This window comes from Macaca fascicularis, chromosome 3 (genome assembly GCF_037993035.2).
Source record: "Macaca fascicularis isolate 582-1 chromosome 3, T2T-MFA8v1.1".
Taxonomy (NCBI): domain Eukaryota; kingdom Metazoa; phylum Chordata; class Mammalia; order Primates; family Cercopithecidae; genus Macaca; species Macaca fascicularis.
In genome coordinates, this window is record NC_088377.1 from 7,101,030 (window position 1) to 7,128,412 (window position 27,383).

The 27,383-nt window shown below is 42.3% G+C and overlaps 1 protein-coding gene across 1 annotated transcript in view; it reads right to left on the reverse strand.

Moving 5' to 3' along the window:
• The window catches only part of PCP4 (Purkinje cell protein 4), a 62,211-nt gene that overhangs the window by 27,697 nt on the left and 7,131 nt on the right, over window positions 1–27,383 (reverse strand). Inside the window, exon 2 of the mRNA XM_005548657.3 lies at window positions 3,959–4,010. Coding sequence (XP_005548714.1) covers window positions 3,959–4,010 — 52 coding nt within the window. The remainder of the gene's footprint in view (window positions 1–3,958; window positions 4,011–27,383) is intronic.

A 27,383-nucleotide genomic window follows, 5' to 3' on the forward strand; every position in this document is an offset into this window, starting at 1 on the left:
CAAATGGTGCTTTCAAGATAATATTCCATGTAATGAAATGGCAGGAAAGCCCAATAATCTAAACACCTTCTGAAGTTTTAACGTACCTGACTTGGGTCTTTTGTGATTCAAATAATTTCAAGGCATCCATAGTTTACTCCCACAGTCTTTATTGCTTTATGTGTTAAATGGAGACCTCAACTAAATTTACAATATGTGGATTAAGAACACCCTGACTTGTATGGACAATTAATACAATTGAGAATGTTCCTTTTATTATTAAGTGTTACTATCCAAATCTCATAACATTTTGATGGTTTTTTAAATACTTCATATTTCAATTCCCAAGGGTCCTTGCTCCTTCAAGACATGTAGACAGCTTCATTTGATATTAATAGGAAATATACATTAACATAATAGATCTCCCTAGATACCTGTAATGACAGAATAAAACCATTTGAATTTCAATGGAATGTAATACTAGGTTAAAACGGAAATTCCAAGATGATCTTCTCATATCAGGAATTTAAGAAAAAAAAATTAAGTAACTTCAATTCTTTAGGAAAATGTTTTTTAGATCACTTCTAGAAGTTTTTACCCTCATCTTTCTTGGGCTGTTTCGGTTTTTGTCTTTGCTCCTTTTTAGAGGCAAAAGCACAGACTTTATATTATAATAAAGTATCATGAACAAATATCATATATAGGCAGTTTTAGCTGAAATTAAACTATAGCTTGTTAATAATAATTTACATTTATACATTGCCATTATCTGGTAATTGTAAAACAATCTCAAATTCCCTTTTCTACCCCAAAAGGACTGTCATTTAATATCTAGAATTATCTAATGAAAAGCCTTATTCATAGCATCAGGAATATTTCTATTTAATTAATTTTCATACCTCCATAAAAAACCTCACTCAGTTTCCACTGGTGTGGACCAGTTTTCAGCTAAAAGAAGTTCCATGTCTTTGAATGGCAGAAGGTGGCATCACCTATAGTAGCCGGCAATTCCCTTTGGTGCAAAGCACTGAGCATGTCAGCGTGCTTTGAAGAACCAATAGGATAGCAACGTAAAGCCAAGGGGCAGAGACATCGAACACACAAGACCTAGTCCTGGCTTCGTCACCATGTGCCTGGTCTTCAGGCTCCTCAAGGCATGACATGAGACACGCTGAGCAGTAGTTCCCGAAGTGTGAACCGGGTACCCTGGGGGGTGCCTACATCCTTGAAGGGAGCCCGAAAGATCAAAAACATTTTTGGTCTTATAAAAGACACTATTATTATCAAAGGTAAGAGTTTGATCTTAAAGGATATTATTTGCTTTTTTAAATCTCGTACTCTCCCAAGTGAACAGAGGAATTTTCCGTAGGCTATACATCATGTGATATAACAGGTTGAACGCAGAAGCCAGTATGGAAATCCAGCTGTCCTCTGTCAAGCCAGACTTTAAAGAGCGTTGCAGAAATGTAAAATTGCCACTTTTTACTAAATATCCTTTTCCATTTTGGAAAATACAATGACTTTTCATTTTTTTTAATGTTACTTACATTAACATGTAGTAGGTTTATTATTTTATTTTTAATAAATTAATAAGAAAACCATTGAAAACTGTCTCCGTTTTAATTTCTAACATAGGAGACAGTGTATGGCGGATACATCTGATATCAATAGCGTAACTTAAGCATATCCTGAGAATGACCCTATGGTCTAAGAAGAATGTGTGCTTAGAGTTGAGTTCCGAGCTAAGGAATCTGGGAGTGGCCAATCTAGAGATTCATTCCTATCTGTGAGGAACATCTGAATTCCCAGCCCATCCCATGGGATGCAGGCCATACAGGGAATTGGGGACCTTTGTTTTGGAATGAATGTAGATTGCCAAGTAGAAGTTGCTAGAGGGAGGGTGCTAAGTGAAAACACTGTGTAAACTGCAAGCTTGTTACACGCAGTTGTGGTTCTTTTATCCAGCCCCCCACCACTGGACTGCCGTATAAGGTAAATCCCCTCAATAAATCCTATGTCTCGTTCACTGGCTTCAGGTCTTTTCTTCAGTGCCATCTATGTTGGAGTCAGTAGGGTTCCAGTATGACAAACATCAATAGATATCACCAACATAAACAAAAGTTCTTTGGGGTCCTCAAGAATTCTTTAAAATGGAAAGAAGTTGTGAGAACAAAAATGTTGGCTGGGTGTGGTGGCTCACACCTGTAATCCCAGCACTTGGGAGGCCAAGCCGGGTGGATCAGCTGAGTTCGGGAGTTCGAGACCAGCCTGGCCAACATGGTGAAACCCTGTCTCTACTAAAAATACAAAAATTAGCCAGGCGTGGTGATGGGTGCCTGTAATTCCAGCTACTCAGGAGGCTGAGGCAGAAGAATCACTTGAACCCAGGAGGCGGAGGCTGCAGTGAGCCGAGATCATCCCATTGCACTCCAGCCTGGGCGACAAGAGCAAAACTCCATCTCAAAAAAGAGAATCACTACAATAGAGGATCTCTGAGAAGCCTTTTGACTGTAAAACTCTGTAATTCTAAGGTTGTGAGGGTCAGTGGAAAGGAACTTGCATGAACAGATGGCTATGAATGTATGAATTAGGAAAATCAGTGGAGGCTCACAGCGCCCTATGCTCCCCTATGGCAGGCAGTGGGTCCTTCCTCATATAGGCAACTGTATTATTGCTCCTCCCTTTTAAGCCTCATCCTTTACTCCCTCCTCTGCTTCCTGCCTTCCTTGCCAGGACCCCACACACCTACCCCAACTCACACACAGGAGACAGGGAAAGCCCCGGGCAGCAAAGGAAGAGCCATCAGCCTCATGGAAAACCTTGTTTCCTTCTTCTCCCAGCCCTCTCGCTCCAATTAGGACATTGTGGAGTCCCCACCTCTCTACTTACTGATATGATGACCCCTTTACCCAGGGGACACTGCACTCACCCTGCCCTACAGGACTGCCCTAAATGGGTGGGCACGTTGGCAGCCTGCAGACGCAGAGCAACATTCTTGTACTTGAGTCTTGCTCAGCTCAGACCCACCACAGAGACTCCAAAGGGCTTGTCAGGCCCCAGGGAATTTTAACAGGTGGTATTTGAGATTGGCATTATCCACAATCTGACTGGTGGACACCAGCATCGATTTCACCCAGTTGGAAGCAAGAGTCATTTTCCGTAAAAGGAGAGTTCCTCTTGAGTTAACAGAAAGGAAGAACACCCAGAGTCCACCTCACCGGAACTATGCTGTGGCCCTTGGTGCATACCACTGGGTATTTTTTATTATTATGCTTGTTCTTATGTCAATTGCTAAAGTTAGGGACCTGGGGTTCCAACTGGCTCTATTTCCTTCAGGATCCATGGACCTTCCATTTCTAGCTAAATCTCACCCCAATGCCAAGCGTCCGTTTCCTGATCCATAAAAATGTGATGATCATTCCTACAGTTTAGGACCATGGTTGAGACGGGCCCATGGAGAGGCAGGATGCAACGTTCCTGTCACCGCTATCATTTTTATTTGCTGGTGATTCGCTGCAGTGACATTCACTGACTCAGCAGCTTCCAGTGGACCAGCACCGCATTCTGTGTGCTCCAGAGGGCTGAAGCAACTTTTAAAACATAATTTCAGAAGTTGTGTACTTCACAGTTTTCAAATCACTTATCTCATTTGATCTCATTTTATCCTCACAACAACTTGGATGATTCTCACCCACCCTAATGAAGAAAGCAGAGAACTATATTTGCATTGTAATTACCACGTTGCCCAAAATGGGAGTCCTCCTATGGGAAGGAAACTTATTACGGCATTTAGCTAGCTCAGTTGTCTTCGTAAAACCAGACCTCAGTGCTCACTGTGAATTGCTAAAATCCACTGTCAGCTGAAGCACAGACACATATAGTAAGCTGATTGGGATGGGATGCATGATCCACACCTGCTGCGTACCCAGGGCTGCAGATGGCAAAAGAGAAAGAACTTGGACTATTCATGTCCTCTTACCATTTTCACCAGATGTCTTGTCTTTTCCATTGGTTGCCCCAGCACCTTGTCGCTAAAGGCAAAAAAGAAAAGAAAAAAGAAATTGTTATCAGATATACTTGGGATTACTTTTGCCTCTTTTATAGTTCCAAACGTCTCTTGCACTATACCAAGTTCTGTGTTACTTTAGCTCAGATGGGTAAAGCACGGTGCTAGTGAGACCAGGAATAGATCCACCAAGCAAGGATGTACTGAAGCTGCACAGACCAACCCTCTCATCCACATCCACTGCTCTGGGAATGCAGGTCACCAGTAACAAGAGAAACCAGGAGGGAGATCAAGCATAACTTCACTGAAAATATGAAGGCAACAGCCAATGTTCTGTATCAGCTACAAGATCAGCATTATTACTTTTGTTAATATCGCTCATTAGGCTGCTGTATTTTCATTCCAGTCACCATATCCAATGTCTTTTTTTTTTTTAATGAAACGGAGTCTCGCTCTGTCACCCAGGCTGGAATGCAGTGGTGGGAGATCTCAGCTCACTGCAACCTCCACCTCCCGGATTCACACCATTCTCCTCCCTCGGCCTCCCGAGTAGCTGGGACTACAGGCGCCCACCACCACACCCGGCTAGTTTTTTGTGTTTTTAATAGAGACAGGGTTTCACTGTGTTAGCCAGGATGGTCTCGATCTCCTGATGTCATAATCCACCCACCTCAGCCTCCCAAAGTGCTGGGATTACAGGCGTGAGCCACTGCGCCTGGCCCAATGTGTTCTTTTTAAATAAATTTTAATCAACTAAGAAACTCTTATATTTCCTCCTACTTAAAAACTATTTTTTCTGCCATTGCTTATGCCTATCTTGTGCATTTTCATTTTACCAGGTTAACTACAAGTATGAAGTCTTTTAAGGTCAGACTTAACTCTTTGGGCAAGATTCTCTGGGTGTGAAGTCTGGGGAGCCGTGTGAAATGCACCACACATGTAAACAGAAAGAGTGTTTCCTCAAAGCTTAACGTGATTCTAGTTGATGGAGAGAGAAGCATTTAGTCAATCTCATTTTTTGGTTGTTATCAAAAAGTATGCTTTGAGTTGGAAAGGACTGAAAAGCTTATAAAGTCTCTAACTTTTTTTTTTTTTTTTTTTTTTTTTTTTTTTTTTTCTGAGACAGAGTCTCACTCTGTCCCAGGCTGGAGTGCAGCGGCTGGATCTCAGCTCACTGAAACCTCTGCCTCCCAGGTTCAAGTGATTCTCCTACCTCAGCCTACAGAGTAGCTAGGATTACAGGCACATGCCACCACACCCAGCTAATTTTTGTATTTTTAGTAGAGATGGGGTTTCACCATGTTGGCCGGGCTGGTCTTAGACTCCTGACCCCATGATCCACCCGCCTCAGCCTCCAAAAGTGCTGGGATTACAGGCGTGAGCCACTGTGCCTGGCCAAGTCTCTAACTTTCAGGGGAAGAAAATGAGGGAGGTAGAAGGAGCATGACTTGCCCTAGATCATGCAGCTAATGAGTGACAGAGTAAAGACTGGACCCTAGACTTCCTTGCCCTCAGGAATTGCTACTGTGACGCCACTATCTGAATGGGATCCTAGAAAAAAACAGCAGAGCAGTGAACAAGGAGAAAACCATGATGGGTGACTAAGGGATAAGGTACCCTCAAAATTCATATTTGGGTCCAGGTCTTTAGCCTAAAAACAGTATCAGAAAAGTAACAATCAGTTCCCTTTGGCATTCAACATTGTCATAAGAAATTCTCAGGTCATTTGTCAACCCTTAATTAATGGTAAATGGATCATCTGGGAAAACCTTGCTTTCAGAGTCTGAGAAGTATAAATAAATAGAATAAATGATCAAGATTTATATTAATAAAGTAAACCATCCTCACATATGCTTATTGCAGACAATAATCCCATAAAGAAGCAAAGTAAAGCTTCCCACTTATTACCAACACTGTTCACCCTCCATCTGAGTCAATGTGAAATGATTTAAATCAGGAAGACTATTTCTTAAATATAGTAGATTTGCAAGTGAAAATGCCTGCTTCTTTTTGTCTGTCCTTATGTTGATGCCTCCTCTTTTTAAACACAAGGCTCGTACGTTTGCTGCACTGGGTGAAATCTGACTACTATTGAGTTGGACCAAATCCAAGATGCAACAGCAGCCTCAGGTGATTAAACTCTGGCATTCAAATCCAGTATCTTTCCCTGCATAATTCATAGATGGCTCAAATAAAAGAAAATTTCATGGAATAAAAGAACAGTGTTTTAGAGTAGAATAAAGTCAAATTAAATGGAAGGCAAGTGCAAAATAGGTGCATGCTCAACCCCACTGTCTTTAAATGCCTTAAACATGGATGCTTTTCAAATGTCGTGAATAACTTGTTCCATAAAAGATCACTTTTAGAAACCAAAAGAAAACCGAAATGAAATGTGCACAGGGGAGAAAAGGAGTCATTTTTTCGGGATTTCTAAGATGGGGTTTTTATGTCAGGTTGTATTTAATGGAGACACAATGAAGGTGATTTATGTCATAGGAGACAGTGTCTCGCATCAAAAAATGATCCTGACAAAAAAGAACTTGTTATTGAAAGTATCTCATTTCAGAATTCTTTGAGACCTTTTGACATTTTCAATGGAGGTCTTAGGGCAGAGGAGGAATTCTCCAAGAGCTACCCTATTCCCAGGGTCTGGTCTTTACAATGCCAGGCAGTCGCAGTTTCACTGAACTTATAGTGGAGAGAGTCTTTGCCAGGCTGGGTGTTGGGTAATCACAGTTCATGCTGCTGGGGCCAGGCTTCAAGGGTGCTCAAGCATCATCAACTTATTGAGTTCTGACAGCATCCCTGATGGGGTAGATGCCCTTAGTGTCCTCATCAGCCTCACTTTACCAATTATATCCTGAGGTACAGAGAGGAATTTGCTCAAGCCCACAAAGTGGGGAAGAGGCAGAGGCAGAATTCAGCCCCCAAGAAGCTGGCTCTGGAACCTTCCTTTTAGCCACTGTACTTAAGCATCTCTCAGTACTGTGTGCAGCATCTCTCCTGAGGGCCTCTGTCAGCAGGTGAGGAGTTAGGAGGCAGTGAGATTTGAGTTTGAAGGTAAATGTGACTTCATTTACACCACAGGCTGGAGTTTTGAGAACTCTTGGCTTTTAGGAATAAGCAGAGTCAAACAGCAGCCAAGGGTTCAATTCCAGAAATGCTATCAGATCTTTATTAATGTTTAAATAATATAAGCACCCAGAGCTAGGCTCTACTAAAATAAATAGCGGATGGATGTGTGGATGGATAGATGAATGGATGAGTAGTTGAAAGAATGAATGGATGGATAGATGAATGGATAGGTGGATGAATGGGTGGATGGGTGGGTGGGTAGGTGGATGGATGGATGGATGGACGGATGGACAGATGGATGGATGAATGGGTGGATGGATAGATGAGTGGGTGGATGAATGAATGAATGGATGGATGGATGGATGGATGGATGGATGGATGGATGGATGGATGGATAGATGGATGGATAGATGAATAGATGAGTAGATAAATGGGTAGATGGGTGGATGGTCAAATGAACAGATAGATGGAGGTAGGTCATTCTCTAAGCAACCACTAGGGAAAAGATTCTTTTTCATGAGGTGACAGAAGTTAGCATCTTCGGGAAGAGGCTGCCTTTTCTCTCCACCCCACTCTCATTCCCAAATAGGAGAAGATGTGATCTCTTATCTCTGTTCTAAATGAGCTCCAACTACAAGTTCATCATCCTAAGAACATATGTTGCCCACTGAACAGAAGTAGTCATAGTTCAAAAGTATCATTTATTATAATTGAACTAATAAATGAAATCAAGTGTTCAAGAAACAGGGCACAATAAATTGGCTTCAGAGCAAACCCTGATATGAGATTCTGGAATCCTGAGCTCTTTCTTAGGAATCTCAGAAATGATCCAATGGTATCATGAATACCACCAATGTGTCATTCAGTTTAGATATCAATGTAACTTAATATGTTAGGATATGCAGAAGGCAGTACAAGTTCTCCTTAAACAAATATGCATAGCCACAATGACCAACTTAATGCAGGTGTAGAAAATATGCTATTGGAATTATCTAGAGAACTAAGCACTAGAGTATTTGAGAGCTCATGAATGTGGCATTCAGATATCTGCGAATTTGTCAGCAGTGTTTTCTTCAATGTTTTCCAAGGGATCTAGAGAGTGAGTCAGTTATGACTGCTAAGAACAGCAGGGGTTGATACATGTGGGATTTCGCTTATCTTTTCTTCTGGGGAAGGGGTTAGTAGGGTGGTAGTAGAGGAAAAAGTCAGTATCAACTTCAACCACAGCAAAACCAAATCCATTAGATTGTCTAATAATTCCACTCCCAGGAGAACGCCGCCATGAGTCTTGCAGTCTATATCACAATACTCAGCTCAGATGTTCTCATTCTTCTCCTGATCATCTCCAGCCCGACACCCACCCTAATGACTTCTCTTTCATAAAATGCTCCTGTTTGGGACCCTCCGCAACACCTTGTTCCCATGCAGACATGGCATCTTCCTGGATGCTCACGGAAGAGTCTAGAAGAAGGACAGCCCCTTCCTCCTTCAACCACCTGAAATCAGCATCCCTGGTGCTCAAGTCAGCTCTGTGTCTGTCCACATCATCAGGGACACTGGCCCTCCCTCTTTAAACATGTTAGAGCGATGTCCCTATTGTTATCCCCAGAGACCTCCACAAAAGACAGGTGGCCCTCTGTGGGTCAGTGTATTCCACTCGGATTGACCTTCACGATCACAAGTAGTAACACCACTTGGCTCTTTCAAACAAAAGACACATTTCCCTCACAATGACTTCCTTCAATATTGTCTTTATTTCACCATTAGAACATGCTACATGCCCATCTAAGGCTCAACACAAGAATCAAAATCACAGCCTGCATCCTCAGCCCTGTGCCAGGCAGGTGGTGTGTGTGCTGGGACTCTGAGGAGGAGTCATAGGAAGACCCAGGGAGGCAGGTGAGATGCTCTGGGTTCTTAAACACGTGCCAAGCAACTCACACAACCTCAGAAAGTGAGGTTTCCATTCTTGGCAGCGTTCATGAACAAAAGTAGAACACTTCAGAATCTAATAAAACCCCAATTAAAGGGAACCTAAATAACAAATGGGTATATGAAGATCCTTGTGCCTCTAAATGTTTCCTCTGATAATCTCATACGTGCCCGGTATCCATAAAAAGGCAGGAGAGGTGTTTAAAGGTACAATTTTTTGAAGTAAATTTTCCTGACAGTTCTGTTGCACCAAGGTCTGCAGGAAAGTAGTGAAGAATATATATTAGTCTGGGTTTCCCAGAAAACAGAGCATGAGGCAGATGCCAGTTGCACTACGGTTTTATTAGAGAAGGCAGTGCCAGAAGTGAAAGAGAGAGGATGGGAAGGTGGGGAGTGGAGAGGCAGCTGCTATGAGGATGTTTCATCAGACTGGCCATTGAGAGGTATAACCAAATGCTGATCCTCCCAGACGCGGAGAGTAACCATCCTTCTACTCTCTATGTCTACGAGTTCAATTGTTTTGCTTTTTAGACCTGACAAGTAAGAATACGCAATGTTTGTCTTTCTGTACCTGGCTTATTTCCCTTAACATAACAATCTCCAGTTCCATCCATGTTGTTGCAAATGACTAGATCTCATTCTTTTTTATGGCCGAATACGGGAGGTGGGGATGGTTAATACATACAAAAAAATAGTTAGAATAAGTAAGACCTACTATTTGATAGCACAACAGGGTGACGATAGTCAACAATAACTTAACTATACATTTTAAAACAACTTAAAGAGTGTAATTGAATTGTTTGTAACTCAAAGAGTACATGCTTATGGAAGTGGATACCCCATTCTCCATGATGTTTTTATTTCACATTGCATGCCTATATCAAAATGTCTCATGTCCCCTATAAATATATACACCTACTATGTACCCACAAAAATTAAAATTTAAAAAAGTTTTAAAACACAAAATTCTAAATGCTGATCTTGCAATGTGGCCCCGAGAGCTGTGTGAACTGTGTCTGAGGACAGAAGCTCTAGGGAGAAGACTAAAAAGTGATCTACCACGTGGGTGGAGGACTACCCAGGTGCCTAGGCAAGAGACTGAAGGCACAAACTGTTTCAGTGTAATAAAGAAAATAGTTTGAATAAGAATAGTCATAATACAAATTAGATATAGAGATGATCATGAACAATTATCAATCATTATTATAAACATTAATCATTAGCTTTTAATATTACTCTTTATTGCATTACTAATATAACCTAGGAATAACCGACGGGCATAGGGTCAGGTGCTGAAGGGACATTGTGAGACGTGACCTAGAAGGCAAGAAGTGAGCCTTCTGTCCTTACGCCCATATAAGGGCCCCTTGAGGGCTCCTTGGTCAAGCGGTAACGCCAGTGTCTGGGAAGACACCCGTTACTTAGCAGACCGTGAAAGGGAGTCTCCTTTCCTTGGAGAAGTCAGGGAACACTCTGCTCCACCAGCTTCTTGTGGAAGGTTGGATATTATCCAGGCCTGCCCGCCAGTCATCCGGAGGCCTTAACCCCTCCCTGTGGTGCTGTGCTTCAATGGTCACACTCCTTGTCCACTTTCATGCTCCTCTGGTACTCCTGGTTCCTCTTTGAAGTTCGTAGTAGATAGCAGTAGAAGAAACAGTGAAAGTCTTAAAGTCTTTGATCTTTCTTATAAGTGCAGAGAAGAAAATGCTGATCTCTGCTTCCTTCTCTCTCTGCTTCGGTACCTAAAAGGGAAGGGCCCCCTATCCTGTAATCACATGACTTGCTTCACCTTGTCAATCACTTAGAAGATTCACCCTCCTTACCCTGCCCCCTTGTGTTGTATGCAATAAATATCAGCGAGCGCAGCTATTTGGGGCCACTATCGGTCTCCGCGTCTCGATGGTAGTGGTCCCCGGGGCCCAGCTGTTTTCTCTTTATCTCTTTGTCTTGTGCCTTTATTTATTACAATCTCCCATCTCCGCGCACGGGGAGAATACCCACTAAGCCCCGTAGGGCTGGGCCCTACACCACCAGCTGCCGTCTCTCATTGATCCAAGGTGCTTCACAGAGCACCAGTTCCCGACACATCTGGACCCTGCAAGGTCTTGCACCTAGCATCTGCCTGGGTTGATGAGGAAGCCCCAAGGCAAGGGGTGGAGGTGGAGGTGATTGATGTGGGCAGGAGATGACATGCTGTTACTGTGCACCTTGCCTGAAGTCTGCAGAGCCCACGCTGAGTCAGCCACCCACGGGGGTCCTCAGAGAGGGCCTAGTGACACATGAGAGGTGTCTGACTCAGCACATAGACATGACTGGGTGACTTTTTTTTTCTTCACTAAGTTGCAAAATCACAAACAATCCCTTCATATTCAATACCCTGCTAGTTGAATGGACCACACCAAGTTCCAGGTGAATAACTGGACTTGGATCCATTTCTCTCTGTACTTTACGCTTAGAATGGACATAAAGATATGTCTGACCATATGTACGCTACAGTTAGGAGCTGCACAACATCATTAATACCTAGGTCTTCAGTTCAGGGCTTGAATAGAAAATGTGCTGGCATCCCGAACATCACTAACAGTCCCACAAACAAATTCTTTTGAAAACAAAAAACTCGATTACTTCTCAGTCTACTATTCTTCCTTGTGAAATATATTACAAAATCACAGTGTTCCTGAAATCACCACCACTGGGTAAGGCAAACAAGGCATTTCCCCTGGTCACAAAATTTAAGAGGCCTCCAAGCAACTCAGTAATCAAAATAAATCATAGGTTAATGCAATATTTTTCAAATAAAAAGTCATGATGAACAAAATATTAAAATTTTGGCAGAGCACGGTGGCTCACACCTGTCATCCCAGCACTTTGGGAGGCTGAGGTGGATGGATCACCTGGGGTCAGGAGTTTGAGACCAGTCTGACCAACATGGTGAAACCCCATCTTTACTAAAAATAAAAATTAAAAAAAAAAAAAATGAGCTGGGTAGGGTGGTGAACACCTTTAATCCCAGCCACTCTGGAGGCTGGGACAGGAGAATCGCTTGAACCTGGGAGGCAGAGGTTGCACTGAGCCGAGGTCGTGCCATTGCACTCCAGCCTGGGCAACAAGAGCGAGACTGTCTCAAATAAATAAATAAATAAATATTAAAATTTGAAATAGACAGGATCGGAATTACTGATATTTCCTTCTGCCTCGGGCTTCAGTGTGTCTCAACCCAACTGTAGTCACCATGTCTCCCTGAAGTAAGGAAAAGATTGGAGAAACCCAATAATTCCAAGCTTTCAGAAAATTATTCTAATATAGTCATTGAAATCTTTTCATTCCATCACGGGCCGTGCCTGGGCCGGAAGGACTCCTGTTGTGGTTTGGAGAGTGTTTGTAATACGACTTCTAGAATGCTTCAGTGGAGGGTCTCGCTTCCAACCTTTGGTGTCCATACCCATAAAATCAGTGTGCTATTCATACGTCAGTAAGAAGCCAACTCACCTAAACCTGTTTTATCATCATCGTAACCCAGCACACGAGACAGATCATGCCTATTTGGGAAATAATTCAGCCCAGTACACTTTGTTCCATCTTTAGGATAAAATACAAGTTCCCATTAAAAGACACTTATTTTTCACTCCAGAGGTTGAAGAATATGAAATGTGAAATTCCAGTTGGTTAAATTTGGGGTCCAAACTGCAGTCTAATAATGTTTTTTTCTGAATATATGCCTCTAGCATTCAAAGTAGGTAAATCTGTATTCACTCTAAGAACTTGGTTTGATATTTAATTTGGTGAGATATGGTTGGACTGGGGGTCACCACTTTTGAAGACCCCTAAGCGTTAGGGAACAAGGAGGCTTCTGAAGCTGTCAGGGTCCAGGTCATCCCCTAATTTCTTAGGGTGCCATACACCCCTCCCTTTCTTTCCCATATCCCCAGTAGACTCGCCTATGTGGCCACCAAATATTGGAAAGAGCTTTATACATGAGTCTGGCTTTGGCAACACTAGAAACAGACAATCTTCATGCAGCCAGGTCCACAGGGGACAAGGGACAACTGGACCCACAGAGGACCCTGGCTCACAGAGGCGTTCCCTCTCAGCTCTGTGATCAAGCCACGCAGGGATGGAAGTGAAACGGGCTCTCCCAGTCCTGCTATCAGCCTCTCACGGCTACTGCCCAGGAAAACTTCTCTAGTTAAAGGACTGCGGTGTTCCCCAGGCTAAGAAGTAAAGATTATTTTTTAAAGTGAAACGGAAATTAGGTACATTTACCAATGTGCAAAGCTGTCAGCAGAAAAAGTCACAGGTATAGAGTCAGACAGGTACCCAAACTCAGCCAGGGCAGGGGACAAACTCCTGGACTGTTCGTGTTTGCCTTTGCTGAGTCAGGCCCTGGGCTAGGCCCGAGGGTCCCAAGCAGAAGGGACCCAATGCTCCCACTTTGGTGGCTCGTAGCCTGGAGGGCCAGGCAGAGAATAAAGCAACCATCTCAGTGTGGAGGGGAGGAGAGCTGAGACCCAAGAATGATTGACATCACGGGCAGTGGGGAAGTCCCCTAACTCACACTGCTGTCAGGTCTTGAGGGAGGTGTGCTAGCCACTGATTGTCCCCACCAGCTGCATATCACTGGAGAAATTGCTCATTGAAGTCTCAGTCCCCTCCCTGCAAAAGAAAAATGATAATCCATGCATCCTACTGGCCATATCTAAGGGACCTGGACCCAGCAGCCATGCTCTCCCCACCTGTCCATCAATGACAGCGTTTACCACAAAACCCATTGTTGAGTGATGTTAAATGGGTTGTTTATCTCTATGAAAAGAGAGAAAGTATTTGTTCCTAAGTCCTCTTTAAAATTTTGCCCCCTGTTCCCAACATCTGACTTTTGTTGGCCCCTGTCTACCACGGAGCTGCTGCGATTCTGCAAAGGAAGGAAAGTAAATCCTTCTTCTTCTCATGGTGGCTTGAAAGCTCTTGTTAGCAGGTGCTACTTAACACCGTCTATCCCCCGGTGATGTATCTTCTCTTAAGTTATTTTTCTCCACAGTGCTGTCTTCTTTTTGTGCTGTAGCATCCTGATATCAACACTTCTAATGGTTTCAGGGCTTTTAGCTCCCCTGGAATGGCAGCATCTCGACAAGCAGTTCCCTAGATGGATCATAAAAAAGGGGAAAAACACAAATCTGCATATCTTTGGTATATATGGCACATGAGGACCATGAAGTTTCAGATATTGCATATCCCTCGCACAATTAATATCCCACACAGGAGAGACACATGTGCAGGACTGCCTCCGTGACCCCAGTTAGCCCCTCTAAGGGTTTCTTGTCCCCTTCCTCTGAATCATCACGTTGATAAAGAAACAAAAAGGCCTGTTACCATGGTATTATATTTAGTGTTATTTTGACAAAGGCTAACCAGGCTCTTAGATGATCAGTCTTTAAATGAACAGAGGAGCAAAGCCACAGAGATTGCACAGTGAAATGGTGTCAACAGCCAGGCAGGTAAGCAGGTAGCTGATGACTGCTTGGGACCACCTCGATCATTAAGTACATGGATTCTCAGGAACATTAAAGACCTATGATTAAAGGCAACTTCAAAATTAAAGTTGCTGAATTTGTGTAAAGAGCAAAAGAGACTTTTATGCCTACATTTTGTGATAGAGACGGAAAAGATTTAATTTCTCGCCGGTGATATTTTTAAGTCATCTGTAATTCTCCTAATAACATTCCAAAAATTGAGCATTAATTTAATCCCTAAAGGTGTAGAAAGTAATGTCAAAAGAAAACTTCAGATGAAGGTTTTAAAAAAAAAAAAAAAAAGTTGGTTAAAAAAAAGTGATGGGATCTTCAATGACAAATGCATTAACCTTTCTAATTCCTCCTCTCTTTCATTCTCACCTCTGGAAGACCCAAAGGCTGAAATTCTGCCTCAAATACTATGTTGTATTCCTATCATTTTTTATCCTGACCTTTATGGCGAGAGAATTAATTAGCATCACTGCTGTTTAGGCAAAGCATTTATAAAGGTACCACCATTTTCAGGTATCCGTGATTTATTTTATTGGAATTAATTTTATACTTTTTTCACAGTTATATTTTTAAAATTAGCATTTTCTGCTTTAAAAATATCTTCTTTGTGCCAATTTTCATGTTGAAGTATACTGTTTTCTATTTGCAAAAGTACGGTATGGCCGTTGTAAAATTTTTGGAATGTAAATGAGCAAGGAAGAAAGCAAAAAGACACCTACAATCCAACTAATCAGAGTGAATCCATGTTAATACTTCAGAATATTTTCTTTCCATCTTCTTATAGGTGGACATATATATAGTCTCTCTTTTATAAAACCAACCACATGTCATATGTATAATTTCATAAAGGTATACATTGCAACTTAAAAAGCACAGTCATTATTTAATGACTTCTGTGCGGACTCTTCTAATTTCACAGATTTCACAGTGAAATGTCCAGCCCACGCTGCTGAGTTCATTTGGAATTCCCCCTGACTTTTCAAATCTTACGTATTTCATACCTGCCAAAAAAGCCACTTGTCTATTCAACTTGGCTCAACAAAGACTCATGGTGACGACTTGTGTGTTGCTGTCAGTTTCCTGAAAATTAATATCATAGAAGGTTCTGAATGGTCCTTGATGTTGGGCAGAGCTACTACAACTTTTGCAGTGTGGTGGGCTGAATTTGGACCTCCACCTGCAATTCACATGAGGAAGTCCTAAACCCCAAGTACCCCACAGTGTCATCCTATTGGAAGATAACATCTTTGCAATCAAGTAAAGAAGAGTTCATTGGAATGGGCTCTAATCAAATAGGATTGTGTCCTTATTAAAAGGGACAGTTTGAACACAGACATGCAGAGGGAAGATAGGGTGGACACACAGGGAGAAGACGGCATCTACAAGCCCAGGAGAGGGGCCTGGAGCAGACCCTCCCTCACGGTGCTCAGAAGAAACCAACCCGGCAGACACTATGATTGTAAACTTCTGGTCTCCAGAACTATAAAAGAATACATTTCTGTGGTTTAAGCTGCCCTCAGACTAATTAATACATTCAGACAGCAACATAGGAAAGAACAGACTTATCCACAGGGGCTGATAGAAGGACGCTCAGGAAAGAAAGCCGGGCACAGGCCTGGCTCTGCAGGCTCTGAGGCCTGTCCTGGCGTCCTGTCCCAGAGGAGGGGGAGGGTGCCTGGCTTTGGGAGAAGCCCAGGGCACAGGGGAAGGCATCTCCTTCAGTGCTGCTTAGGTGTGTGCCCTCTGCAGGGGGAGTGTGACTCCACGGGCATGGGCTGAATTCCCACCTGAACCGCAAACCACATGGAGGTAGGACACTGTCCCTGGGCTTAGAAAGAAGAGATGTGTCCTCCCTCAACCGCATGCCCAGAACTGTTTCTCCAGCCCCAAGCCAGAGGTTTCCCCAACTGCCAACGTGATGTCCTTCTCAGCCGCCTTGTGAGGGCAGCACCTGGCAGAGGGACGAGCTGTGGTTGGAGTAGAGGGAGGGCAGCTGGGAGCTCCACTGGGCCACAGGCTCGCTCCTGGGCCTCAGGCTTGCTGCTGGGCCTCAGGCTCATTGCTTCTTAGCAACCAACGCCTTCCACAGCCCTGGCTCCCCCAGGACTACGTGGTTGAATAGTCCCCTGGAGCAGGAGCAGGTGGTGCTTGCCGAGTGTCAGTTTGAGAAGGAGCAGGACAGAAACTCATTTAAAGGCTCTGGCTGAGGCTGCTGTTCAGAATCAAAAGCACTCCCATTCACTGAATGCCCTCCCTGCAGTCAGAGATCCTGGCAAGATTTATAAGGACCAGGAACACAGGTCACTCTGGTGTCATTTTGTTACTTTTCTATACTTCAGCTATTCATTATAAAGTAACATTTATAAACTGTTGCACTATGAGATTTAATTGACTTAAAAGCCGATATGATCATGCTGTTCTCAAAACGGTGTAAATACCTTGCGTCGTAATTGGGCTTATTTTTATTTAAGGTGTGCTGGTGAAGAATGTGGGCTCCAGGGCCAAGGGTAGAAAGAAAGGACTGACCATAAGCACACAAAGAAACTTTTTGGGTGATAGAATAGTCTATCTCTCTCTCTCTCTCTTTTTTTTTTTTTTTTTTTTTTTGAGACAGAGTCTCCTCTATCACCCAGCCTGGAGTGCAGTGGCACGATCTCCACTCACTGCAACCTCTGCCTCCTTGGGTTCAAGCGATTGTCCTGTCTCAGGCTCCCAAGTAGCTGGGATTACAGGCGCATGCCACCACACCCAGCTAACTTTCATATTTTTAGTAGAGACAAGGTTTTGCCATGTTGGCCAGGCTGGTCTCGAACTCCTGACCTCAGGTGACCTGCCTGCCTCAGCTTTTCAAAGTGCTGAGATTACAGGTAGGAGCCACCATGCCTGGCCAGAATAGTCTATATCTTAATTATAAGACTGCATATGTGTCAGCTGGGTGTGGTGGCTCACTCCTGTAATCCCAGTGCTTTGGGAGACCGAGGCAGGCGGATCACTTGAGGTGGTGAGTTTGAGAACAGCCTGACCAACATGGTGAAACCCCGACTCTACTGAAAATACAAAATTAGCTGGGTGTGATCGTGCACGCCTGTAATCCCAGCTATTTGGGAGGCTGAGGCAGGAGAATCACTTGAATCTGGGAGGCGGAGGTTGCAGTGAGCCGAGATCGCACCATTACACTCCAGCCTGGGTAACAAGAGAGAAATTCCATCTCAAGAAAAAAAAAAAAAAAACCTGCGTATGTGTCAAAACTCACCAAACATACAACTAAAAGGGGTAGATTTTACCACATGTAAATTACACCTTAATAAACTTAACCTCAAAAATAAGTGTGCTGGAATCCTACTACCCAGGTAATCCCAGCCCTGGCCCCCAGCAGCTGTGTGGCCCAGTTCAGGTCACTTGACTTCTCTGAGCCTCAGTGTCTGTTTTTATTAAATGACAATAACAGTATACCCACCTCTTTAATGTGTGAGAACTAAATGAGATTAAAATGCTCATGTTGCATGGGTCTGGTCTCTAAGAAAAATCAGAGCAAAATAATGGTAAAACAGGCTTAAGAAGAGATGTTTCTCCTTTTTTTTTCCCATTGTATTCAACTTGCAATATAGTGAAGGTAATGAAAAAAGTGCATTGAGCTCACAGTTGAAAGACTAGGAGTAAATATGGCTGAATCACCACAAATAAATGATTCCGCTCCTCAAAGCCTCGGTTTCTTTATCTGACCAGTTTCTTTTTCACGGTGAATTAAAATAAAATGAAACACAGAAATATGTACCTCATATGAATGTTAAGAGACTCCAAACAAAGAATACTCATAGTTGTGTCATTTTTCTCATGAAAGGATGCAGGCTCTACCCGTGTTATTAAGTTGTTCATTTCAGCTGAAGTTTCCTGGATCTCTGATTCCAACGGATGCATTTTGTGTGTTTCATACAAATCACAGCTCATATTTTTTCCAGAAAGGGAAGATACAGGAGGAGGGTGCGCTGATGACAAAGAAGAAATGTGGACGGAAGACCAAGAGAACCCAGTGGCCCTGCTACAAGGTGTGTGCATCTGCCCCAATCAGCAGCCTCTCCCCAAGCCAGAGGTTGGATCAAAGGGGACAGGAATCAACATATAAGCACCTCCATTTATTCCAGCTACAGTCAAATTCACATGCCCCCAACCCCACCCCACCAAGTCACCCTTGGAAGCCCCATGGATCTGTAGGGTGCTAGGACAATCCATAAATGTGGGGGTCTACCACCTTCTGCATCTGAACTGCACCAAAAGAAATGCTTCTCCATCCACCCCACTTCTTTTATTGCCTTCCTGAATTTGTGTTGAATCCTTAGATTAGTCTCAGAATAAAGACGGCTGGCATATGAGCCAGATGCTAGCCAGAGCAGCTGCTGTCATTAGAAACAACAACAACAAAACAACAACAACAGTGGGCTCTCGGACAAAGGCAAAGAGACCCCAATGTTTATTACAAGGTTATATTCTCACAGTCTATGTAGAAGGTGCCAGAGGAGAATAGAAGAGATTCGATTTCTCTCCTCATCCCTAGAAGTTATGGCTGACCAGCCAGATGCCAAGAGTAACAGAGGGTGGAAAACTGTCAATGAAAGATTAGTGTAACGACAGAAACTGAGCTGTGCCTGTAACTCACCCATTTAAGGGCAAGTCTTTCTTATACAGATGATTAAGGGGGAAAACCAACAGGCAGGGCCAGTCTTCTAGAACTAAATGAAACTGACGATGTAATCATTTCAAGAACACTAAGGACGCCTGCCTGTCCCTCCGAGGATGATGTGGTTCTTCTAGCAATTTTGTACTTCAAAGGCTAGGGAAGATGACATGAAATCAGAAAACTCACATGGGGTCTTCCTGGATTACAAAAACTGGCCACAGAGAAAGACACATCTTTCCTTCGCTTTCAGCAGTAATGCCAGCTTTCCATTCCCCCAGTCCTCCCCAATACAGCTGGTAAAATGCCATGCCAGGTGTACTCAGATAAAAGCCAAAGAATGACCAAAGACCACAGAATGAAATGTCGCAATAGCTGGGAGACTCTTGCCCTGCCAGTCCCTTAGCAGTCATCCATCCTGAATGATCTCTCATCATGGCCACACTGGCTCTGCCACGGTTGAGCCACGCATAATGTACTGCTGCACTCAGCATCCTCATCAAGTGAACAAAAAGGTGTGAGAAAGAAAGGACACAGGCCAAACCCACTGTTATCCAAGAGAAGCCCATATTTAGAGCTGAGCGAATAGATGACACCTCCAAGTTCGGTAAAGATGTTTTGCTTTCTTTGCACCAAGGCACAAGGCTCTGTCTGCAAATGCAAGCAGCTATGTTTTTTCAGTCACAGTAACAACAGCTAAACACTTTCATGGAAACAAGCCTACTATGAGGTGGCTACTACCTTTATCCCGACCGGATGGAGAGAAAACTTGAGACACGGAGAGGCTTAGGAATATGCCCAAGCTTGTTACAGCTACGTGAGGGGGTCAGGGAATGGAATTGGAGTCTGAGCAGATCGACTTGGTAGTCTGAGAACTTGCCATTTCATCTTTCTGGTCTAGAGGGGGAAAGATTGGCTTGGAAGATGGAAAACCTGACTTGGACGCCCCCTTTCTGCTGTCAACAATGCAGACGTGTTATGCCTCAGTCCATCTGGTTGCAGAGTTGGAACCATGTTTCCTGCCCTTTCTTATTTTAAAGCAACATTGTGGAAATGTATGACATCGCACAAGACTCTGCATTTGAAAATAGGTGGGCCATTTTAGGAAAAAGACGGGACAAATGCATTTCACATTGTCAGGGAACTCAATAATGCATCACTCAGGGTGCCGTGTCTGCTGTGATGTCAGAACCACAGATGTACGTTTCATGCATCTGTGAGGACAGGACTCTGGGACTGTGAAAACAGTTCTTGCTTCATAATTCACTCTCCAGGTGTCTCAACGTGTTTTTCAGGTGTTTAACTGGCTTCCTAGACCCCCATGCAAACCCTCTTCCTGTGGAGGCTGCTGCCACTGTTCCTGCAATGACTTCTTGCGATGGAATGCACATGTGTAGTTCATTCAGCACTGTGTGCTGCTAAACATGTTTCTCCAACAGTGAGTGTCCCAAGCTTCAGAAGATGGAGATTTTCTTTTTTGGTGTAATAATAAACAAACAGCCAGGCTTTTTCCCCCTCAACATTCAACTAGAACAAAAATAGCTTCAGAAAACAGTAGAAGCCTGAGGTTGGATACTTTTGGAAAAAGGGAATGTTTTGTCCTAAATCAGCTGTCACAGCCCAAGAAATGATGGAGACTCAGATAAGAAGACAGGTAAAAGTTATATGGGCCATTTGATCAGCTGCTCTCTGCAGAAGTGAAAATTCTACTTTCCCCACAAAAAAAATGCACACTACCAACAACCAACTCAGTCTAACAGCTGTGCCTCCTTCATAGTAGATATTTGTTCCATATTTTGTTTCAAATTCCTTTGAAATCCAGAAGGATTTAATTGACTGTAAAATAAAACCCAATTCCAATTTAAACATTGTTTTCCAGAGACGAAGCACTTACAAATGGCCAAAGCTCACACCACCAAATTACTTCCTATCTGCACATATTGATCCTGGAATTACTAAGGTAGATCTCTTTATTTCCAAAGCCCTGTTTGCAAAACTGTTTCTTTAATTGAAAAAGCCTAGTACATCTGCATTCTGTTCCCTCTGGACATACTCAAGAAGAGGAAGTGAGGACCAAAGACTTGATAGAAAAATACTTGGGACAAAACTGGCCAGCAGATGCTTTCACCTGGATAAACAACCAACACTCAGTAAAGACAGTTGGAATCAGAACTCAAGGACATGTGCACACAGAGTTTAGCATTTATATGGCTTTTAAAAACACACACATACATATATGTATGGCTTCAGACATTGCAAAGATAATGGAATTATGTTTCTTCAGCTCTGCCTCTTTTTTTTTTTTTTTTTTTTCCATTAAAAAGCAATTGGGATGCTTCTCATTTTGACCCAGGACTGGCCTCACTGGAGAGTGACCCGTGTGGTCCAAAGGGCCCACTCTCAGAAGGGCCCCGGCTTGGTCTGATATGTTGCTGTTCCCATCTTCAAATTCTAATCAATGTTTAACAAGGGGCATCATATCGATTTTTCATTGGGCCCACAAATTGTGTCACTGGTCCTGCCCTACTCCCTGTCACAGGCTTTTATGGATGTCCCAATGCTGAGCTACGTTACCTCAAACGAGGCTGAAGGCAGAGGGGGCCAGGAGGGAGCGTTACAGAACTGTGGTGTGTTTTTAAATGGCCTCACTTCTGCCAGCATCTGCCTGACTCTTCAGCCCGTATCTCTTTTCCTTGTTGTAATACTAATAGGACATTAAGGAGCCAGAGAAGGGGCCTCCAACACCACTGCTTGTACCTCTGGAGTTACATTTGGCGGCATTTATATTTTGTCATGTGAAAATTCGAAATCCTCATCCAAAATGCAACTGTGGGGGAACTCTCATAGGAATTTCAGCCAATTCTGGCTCCCAACAAGAACTCAGCAAAAAAGTGATGACATGGAAGTTCATAGAATAGTGCCTGAAAAATGAAATGAATCATTTTTAAAGATGGCAAAGATGGAATCTGGATGAAAAATAACTATGAACTTGAAGGAGGTATTTGGTGGAGGTGCTTGACAAATTGCTACATCTATTTTAAGAAATTTTCTTGGCCGGGCATGGTGGCTTAATGCCTATAATCCCAGCTCTTTGGGAGGCCAAGGCAGGCAGATCACTTGAGGTCAGGAGTTTGAGACCAGCCTGGCCAACATGGTGAAACCCCATCTCTACTAAAATTACAAAGTTAACTGGGTGTGGTGGTGGGCACCTGTAATCCCAGCTACTCGGGAGGCTGAGACAGGAGAATCACTTGAACCCAGGAGGTGGAGTTTGCAGTGAGCTGAGATCATGCCATTGCACTGCAGCCTGGGCAAAAAAAGTGAAACTCGGTCGCAAAAAAAGAAAAAAAAAGAAAAAAAGAAAGAAAGAAAAGAAAAGAAAAGAAAAGAAAAGAAAAGAAAAGAAAAGAAAAGAAAAGAAAAGAAAAGAAAGGAAAGAAAGGAAAGGAAAGGAAAGGAAAGGAAAGGAAAGGAAAGGAAAGGAAAGGAAAGGAAAGGAAAGGAAAGAAAAGAAAATTGTATTCAAGAAGAAGTAAAATATCCCACATTTCTGAGGTGTCGAACATTTCCAGAAATGATATTTGAGATGTGGCACAGTATTATCTAGATATTTTGACAGGGCTTAAGCATATGTGAGAACAGAGTTATAAATATAGGGTTGAGCCCACTCCCTGAACAAGCTTCAAATAGAAGACAATAATATATTGGTTAATAAGCCGCTAGAAGTTCTGAGATACAGAGTGCAATGATACTCTACCATGAGCGAGCACGGATAGATACTCTCACAAAGGGAAATTACAGACATACCTAAATCCATGTACACAGTTCTCACAATAGGAACATATACATTTTATAACCAACCAACATGTGCACTTTCAAAAATGTAATTGACTGTCCTCATTAATCTCTTTCCAATACACAGAAGACTTTTCACTTTTAAAGAAAGATGTAACAAGTCCATACAGCCCGAATATTCATTGACATGGGTGAGAAAATGTCCAACATGTTTAAAGCAATTTTTAATCACCAGGCAGGAGTTCAGAATTAACTACAGTATCATAATGGACATGTATCTGTACAATGAGCTTGAAGATTGCTAAATTCTCACATGGCTCTAAAATGTATGACTTCTAAGACTCACAGAGTGCTGTCATAGTGCTATTCTTCAATCAATGTGTGCTGAGCCCCTACTTGTGTAAGCCCTGGCTGCTTTGGAAAGGTTACCACTGGCAACTCCTTTCCTCTCCTTCCCAGCCGTGAGAAATGGCAAATTAACCCATGCATCCTGGCACTTGCTTTATACAGAGATAGGCCTGTAGCTCTGCATGGACACCAGAGTAGAGTTAATTTTATGTGATTCTGTCTCCCCCTACAAGTTCTTTAAGGGGTAAGGACCACGTCTTATTGATTCTCCATCAATGTGAGTTCAATGATACAACGCTGGGAAGATGAAATGGTATAGAAGAAGACATTCTCATTCTCTCTCTCTCTCTCTCTCTCTCTCATCACAATCTAGAAGAAAAAAAGAAATGTGACTACAAAATTTGTAATAACTGATTATATATGCAACAGTTTTGGCCATAAAAAGGGTCACCATTTTCTGGAAAAACGTTTTCTAAAAATGGTATATGTTAGGGTTCAGAATGCTCTTTCTCATTCAAACAGAACCCTAGAGAGTAAGCAAGGCTTGAAGGTGATTGGTATAACCTCGAAGTCAAGAACACTACCAGGCAAAACAAAAGAAAACTTTGCCAACAAGGGTCTTGTTTCTTTGATTGTTTTGTTTTTGTGTTTGTTTTTGTTTTGAGGCAGGATCTGGCTCTGTTGTCCATGATCATGGCTCCCTGCAACCTCCACCCCCTGGGCTCAAACCATCCTCCCATCTCAGCCTCCTGAGTAGCTGGGACTACAGGAATGTACAACCACACCCGGCTATTTTTTTTTTTTAATTTTTGGTAGAGATGGGGTTTTGCCATATTGCCCAGACTGGTCTCTAACTCCTGGGCTTAATCAGTCTTCCTGCCTGGGTCTCCCAAAGTGCTGGGATTACAGGAGTGAGCCACCATGTCCAATAAGGGTCTTAATGAAACATTCCACAGGGTAGCATTATGAACATTTCTCAGCTTCTCCGTGTGTGATGGGATGGGAGGCTGGGGATATCGGGGTGGAAGCTGGAATCCCTAGAAATAGAGTGGAAGACCTGGTGAAGAAAAAAATGGCTTTGTCAAGATTTCTGCGGCTATTCTTTTTTTACTCAAGGCTAATAAAAATATTCAGGACAATTTTAATTTAATAAATTACTTGTGCAAACCCTAAGTGGAATTCCCACAGGTTTAAAAGAAATTGGGTTGTATCCAGAAAATGACAAATGGAATAGGATGGAAAATGTGGAAGGGAAACTTAGGCTTTCTCTCAAGAAGCTCTGTGATTTTGCACAAGATTCATTGTTGGACACTCAGTCCCCTATTTTAAAATGACCACTTTGAATGAAATGGCAGCAATGCCCTTCTCTGATTCCCTGAATTCTAAGTGGAACTATAAAAATTGACAGTCTTTCTCAAGGTCAACAGTCCTTAAGCAGGCTGATGCCAACTCAAGGAAGGGCAGAACCACCATTTTCAGTGGCATAGGTTGTTCACAGCACAACTCCAAGAGGTGCTGTTGGCACAGACTACAGTGTCAACGGCACCTCTGGGGTTGTAAGGTGCTTCACTGTCACAAACACTCATGGTAAAGAAGATTTCTTTAGGATTTCTATTTATATTTGTGTAGGATCTAAGATCAATTTAAAAATTAGGTTTCATTAATAGCTAATATCTGGATTGATACTGACATCACTTGGTGGGTAGGAAAGAGTAGGAGTGCCACAATTGGAGATTGTCCCAGACACACTGCCTGTTGACTTGCTCTCAGCATATCATCACATGATGCATTGCAGTTCCTTGTGTTCCGTTAAGAGGATTTATAGGTTATACAATCTACCTTTAAGTAAACTAATCTTCCTGCAGTAGGTAAGTGGCTTTTAAAATTTCCTATACAGTCACAGGCCGCAACATAGATGAACCTTGAAGACATTACACTAAGTAAAATAAGCCAGTCTCAAAAAGACAAATACTGTATGATTCCATGCATATGAGGTACCTAAAGTAGTCATACTGATAGAGGTAAGAAATAGAATGGGTTTGCCAGGGGATAGGGGCGGGGTAGTGGAAAGTGGTTGTTGAATGGATGCAGAGTCTTGGCTTTGAAAGATGAAAAAGTTCTGTGGACATGTTTCGCAGTGTAAACATAATTAATATAATTAATACTGCTGAACTGTACACTTAAAAGTGGTTAAAATAGTAAATTGTATATGTATTTTACCACAATTGAAAAATTCTGCATAAAATCATAGACTGAAAATAATACTAACACCACCAGCACAAACACCAAGGAAACAATAGAAACACTAACTAAACCTTCTATTCTTAGGATGTCTTCATGGGCATCAATACAAGCTTAAAAACCTCAGCCATCAAATTAGACTCAAAAAGAAGTTCAGTTACCAAAAAGTCTATTGGAATTAGATTTCCATACCCTTCCTTTAACAATTAACTCTTACTATATTAGCATATTAGCATGTATACATAATTGTAAAATCAAAAAATATTTGTTGTGTATACATGGTCAAATTTTTTTCCTATTAGGGTACACTATCAAAAACTTCAGAATATTGATATGCATAATCATTGTGGACACCATTCCATTGTTCTGTTATGGATCTTCAGGAAGATTGAGAAGATAGTTCTCAGAACATTGATATGTTAAAACAGACAGTTGTTAGAGCAATGACAGTTGTGGAAAGTCATAGAAGGCAAGAGGACAAAATTACGTCAAGTCACCCTTCATTGTTTTAAGGAGAAGATGTCACTATGGCATAATGATTTGAAGTTTTGCTTCTTGCTATTTCTATCTAAAACTCTCTAGAAGATGCAGAGATAAGATCTGTAAAGGAAGGCTCCACACCATCGCCCGTCTTGAACATGGGCAGGTTTGTGGCAGCGCCAGTGTCTGTGTGCATGCTGTCACCCTTCAGAGATGAGGAGACGAGCACCCAGAATGCTGTCACACAACCACACTCAGCTTGAAATTTGACCCATTCATTGCATCAGAGATTTGTCTGCATACCAAAAAAAAAAAAGTGAGAAAATTTACAATTTGAAAAAGAAAACGCTAAATACAATTGGTCATTTTGCTGAGCTCATGAAAAAAAAAAGTGATATTTTTCTAACAACTCCTAATGAAACAGTGGCTATTATTTAATAAAGAAATTGCATACAGTAGTTCCTCAACCTTCCTTGGTTTCACTTTCTGAGGTTTCAGTTACCTGCTCTTAACCACAGTCCAAAAATATTGGATGGAAAATCCCAGAAATAAACAATTCGTAAGTTGCAAATTGCACTCTGTACTGAGTAGCATTATGAAACCGCTTGCTGTCTGAGGACATGAAACATTCATTTGTCCAGCGTATCCACACTGTCCACACTACCTGCCCGTAGCCACTTAGTAACACTTCTAGTTATCATCATACGGAAAAAGCATAGCATGCATAGGATTCGGTACCACCCACACTTTCAGCCATCCACTGAGTGTCTGAAGACAAGGGGAAACTACTGTACATAAGAATCATAAATTTTAAAGCAGGTGTAATCTTTTAACTAGCTTTTTAAAAAAAATACTAGAACTTGTATTTTAGTATTAAAATATTATAATACTAGCACCTGATGGACAGATGTTTATATATACATATTTTAAGATCTTGGAAGAAAAGGAAGAAATTATATTATTTCTCCCTCTTGTGTTTCCTTGTTATATTTTTACTCTTATTTGGTTAAGACACATGTTAATGGGTCTTGTCAACTTCTGGAGTCCTTTTTTCAGAGGTCGTATAAAATTAGAATAACCATTACTTCATTCGATTATTGACCAAACCACAGGTGTGGTGCTATGGGAACAGATGACTGTGTCTTTTGTCATGACACTATACCACAGACCTGGATTGTTATGCCAGGAATAGCGTGATCTCAAGCCAATCTGGATCCCAATTTGCTATCAAATCGTCATAAATAATATTTAACATTCAAAAGTTGTCTTTCGAACTACGAGGCAGAGGTCTGACTCGTGTATGGCTAGAGATGGTGTAGTCTCATCCAAGTCCAAG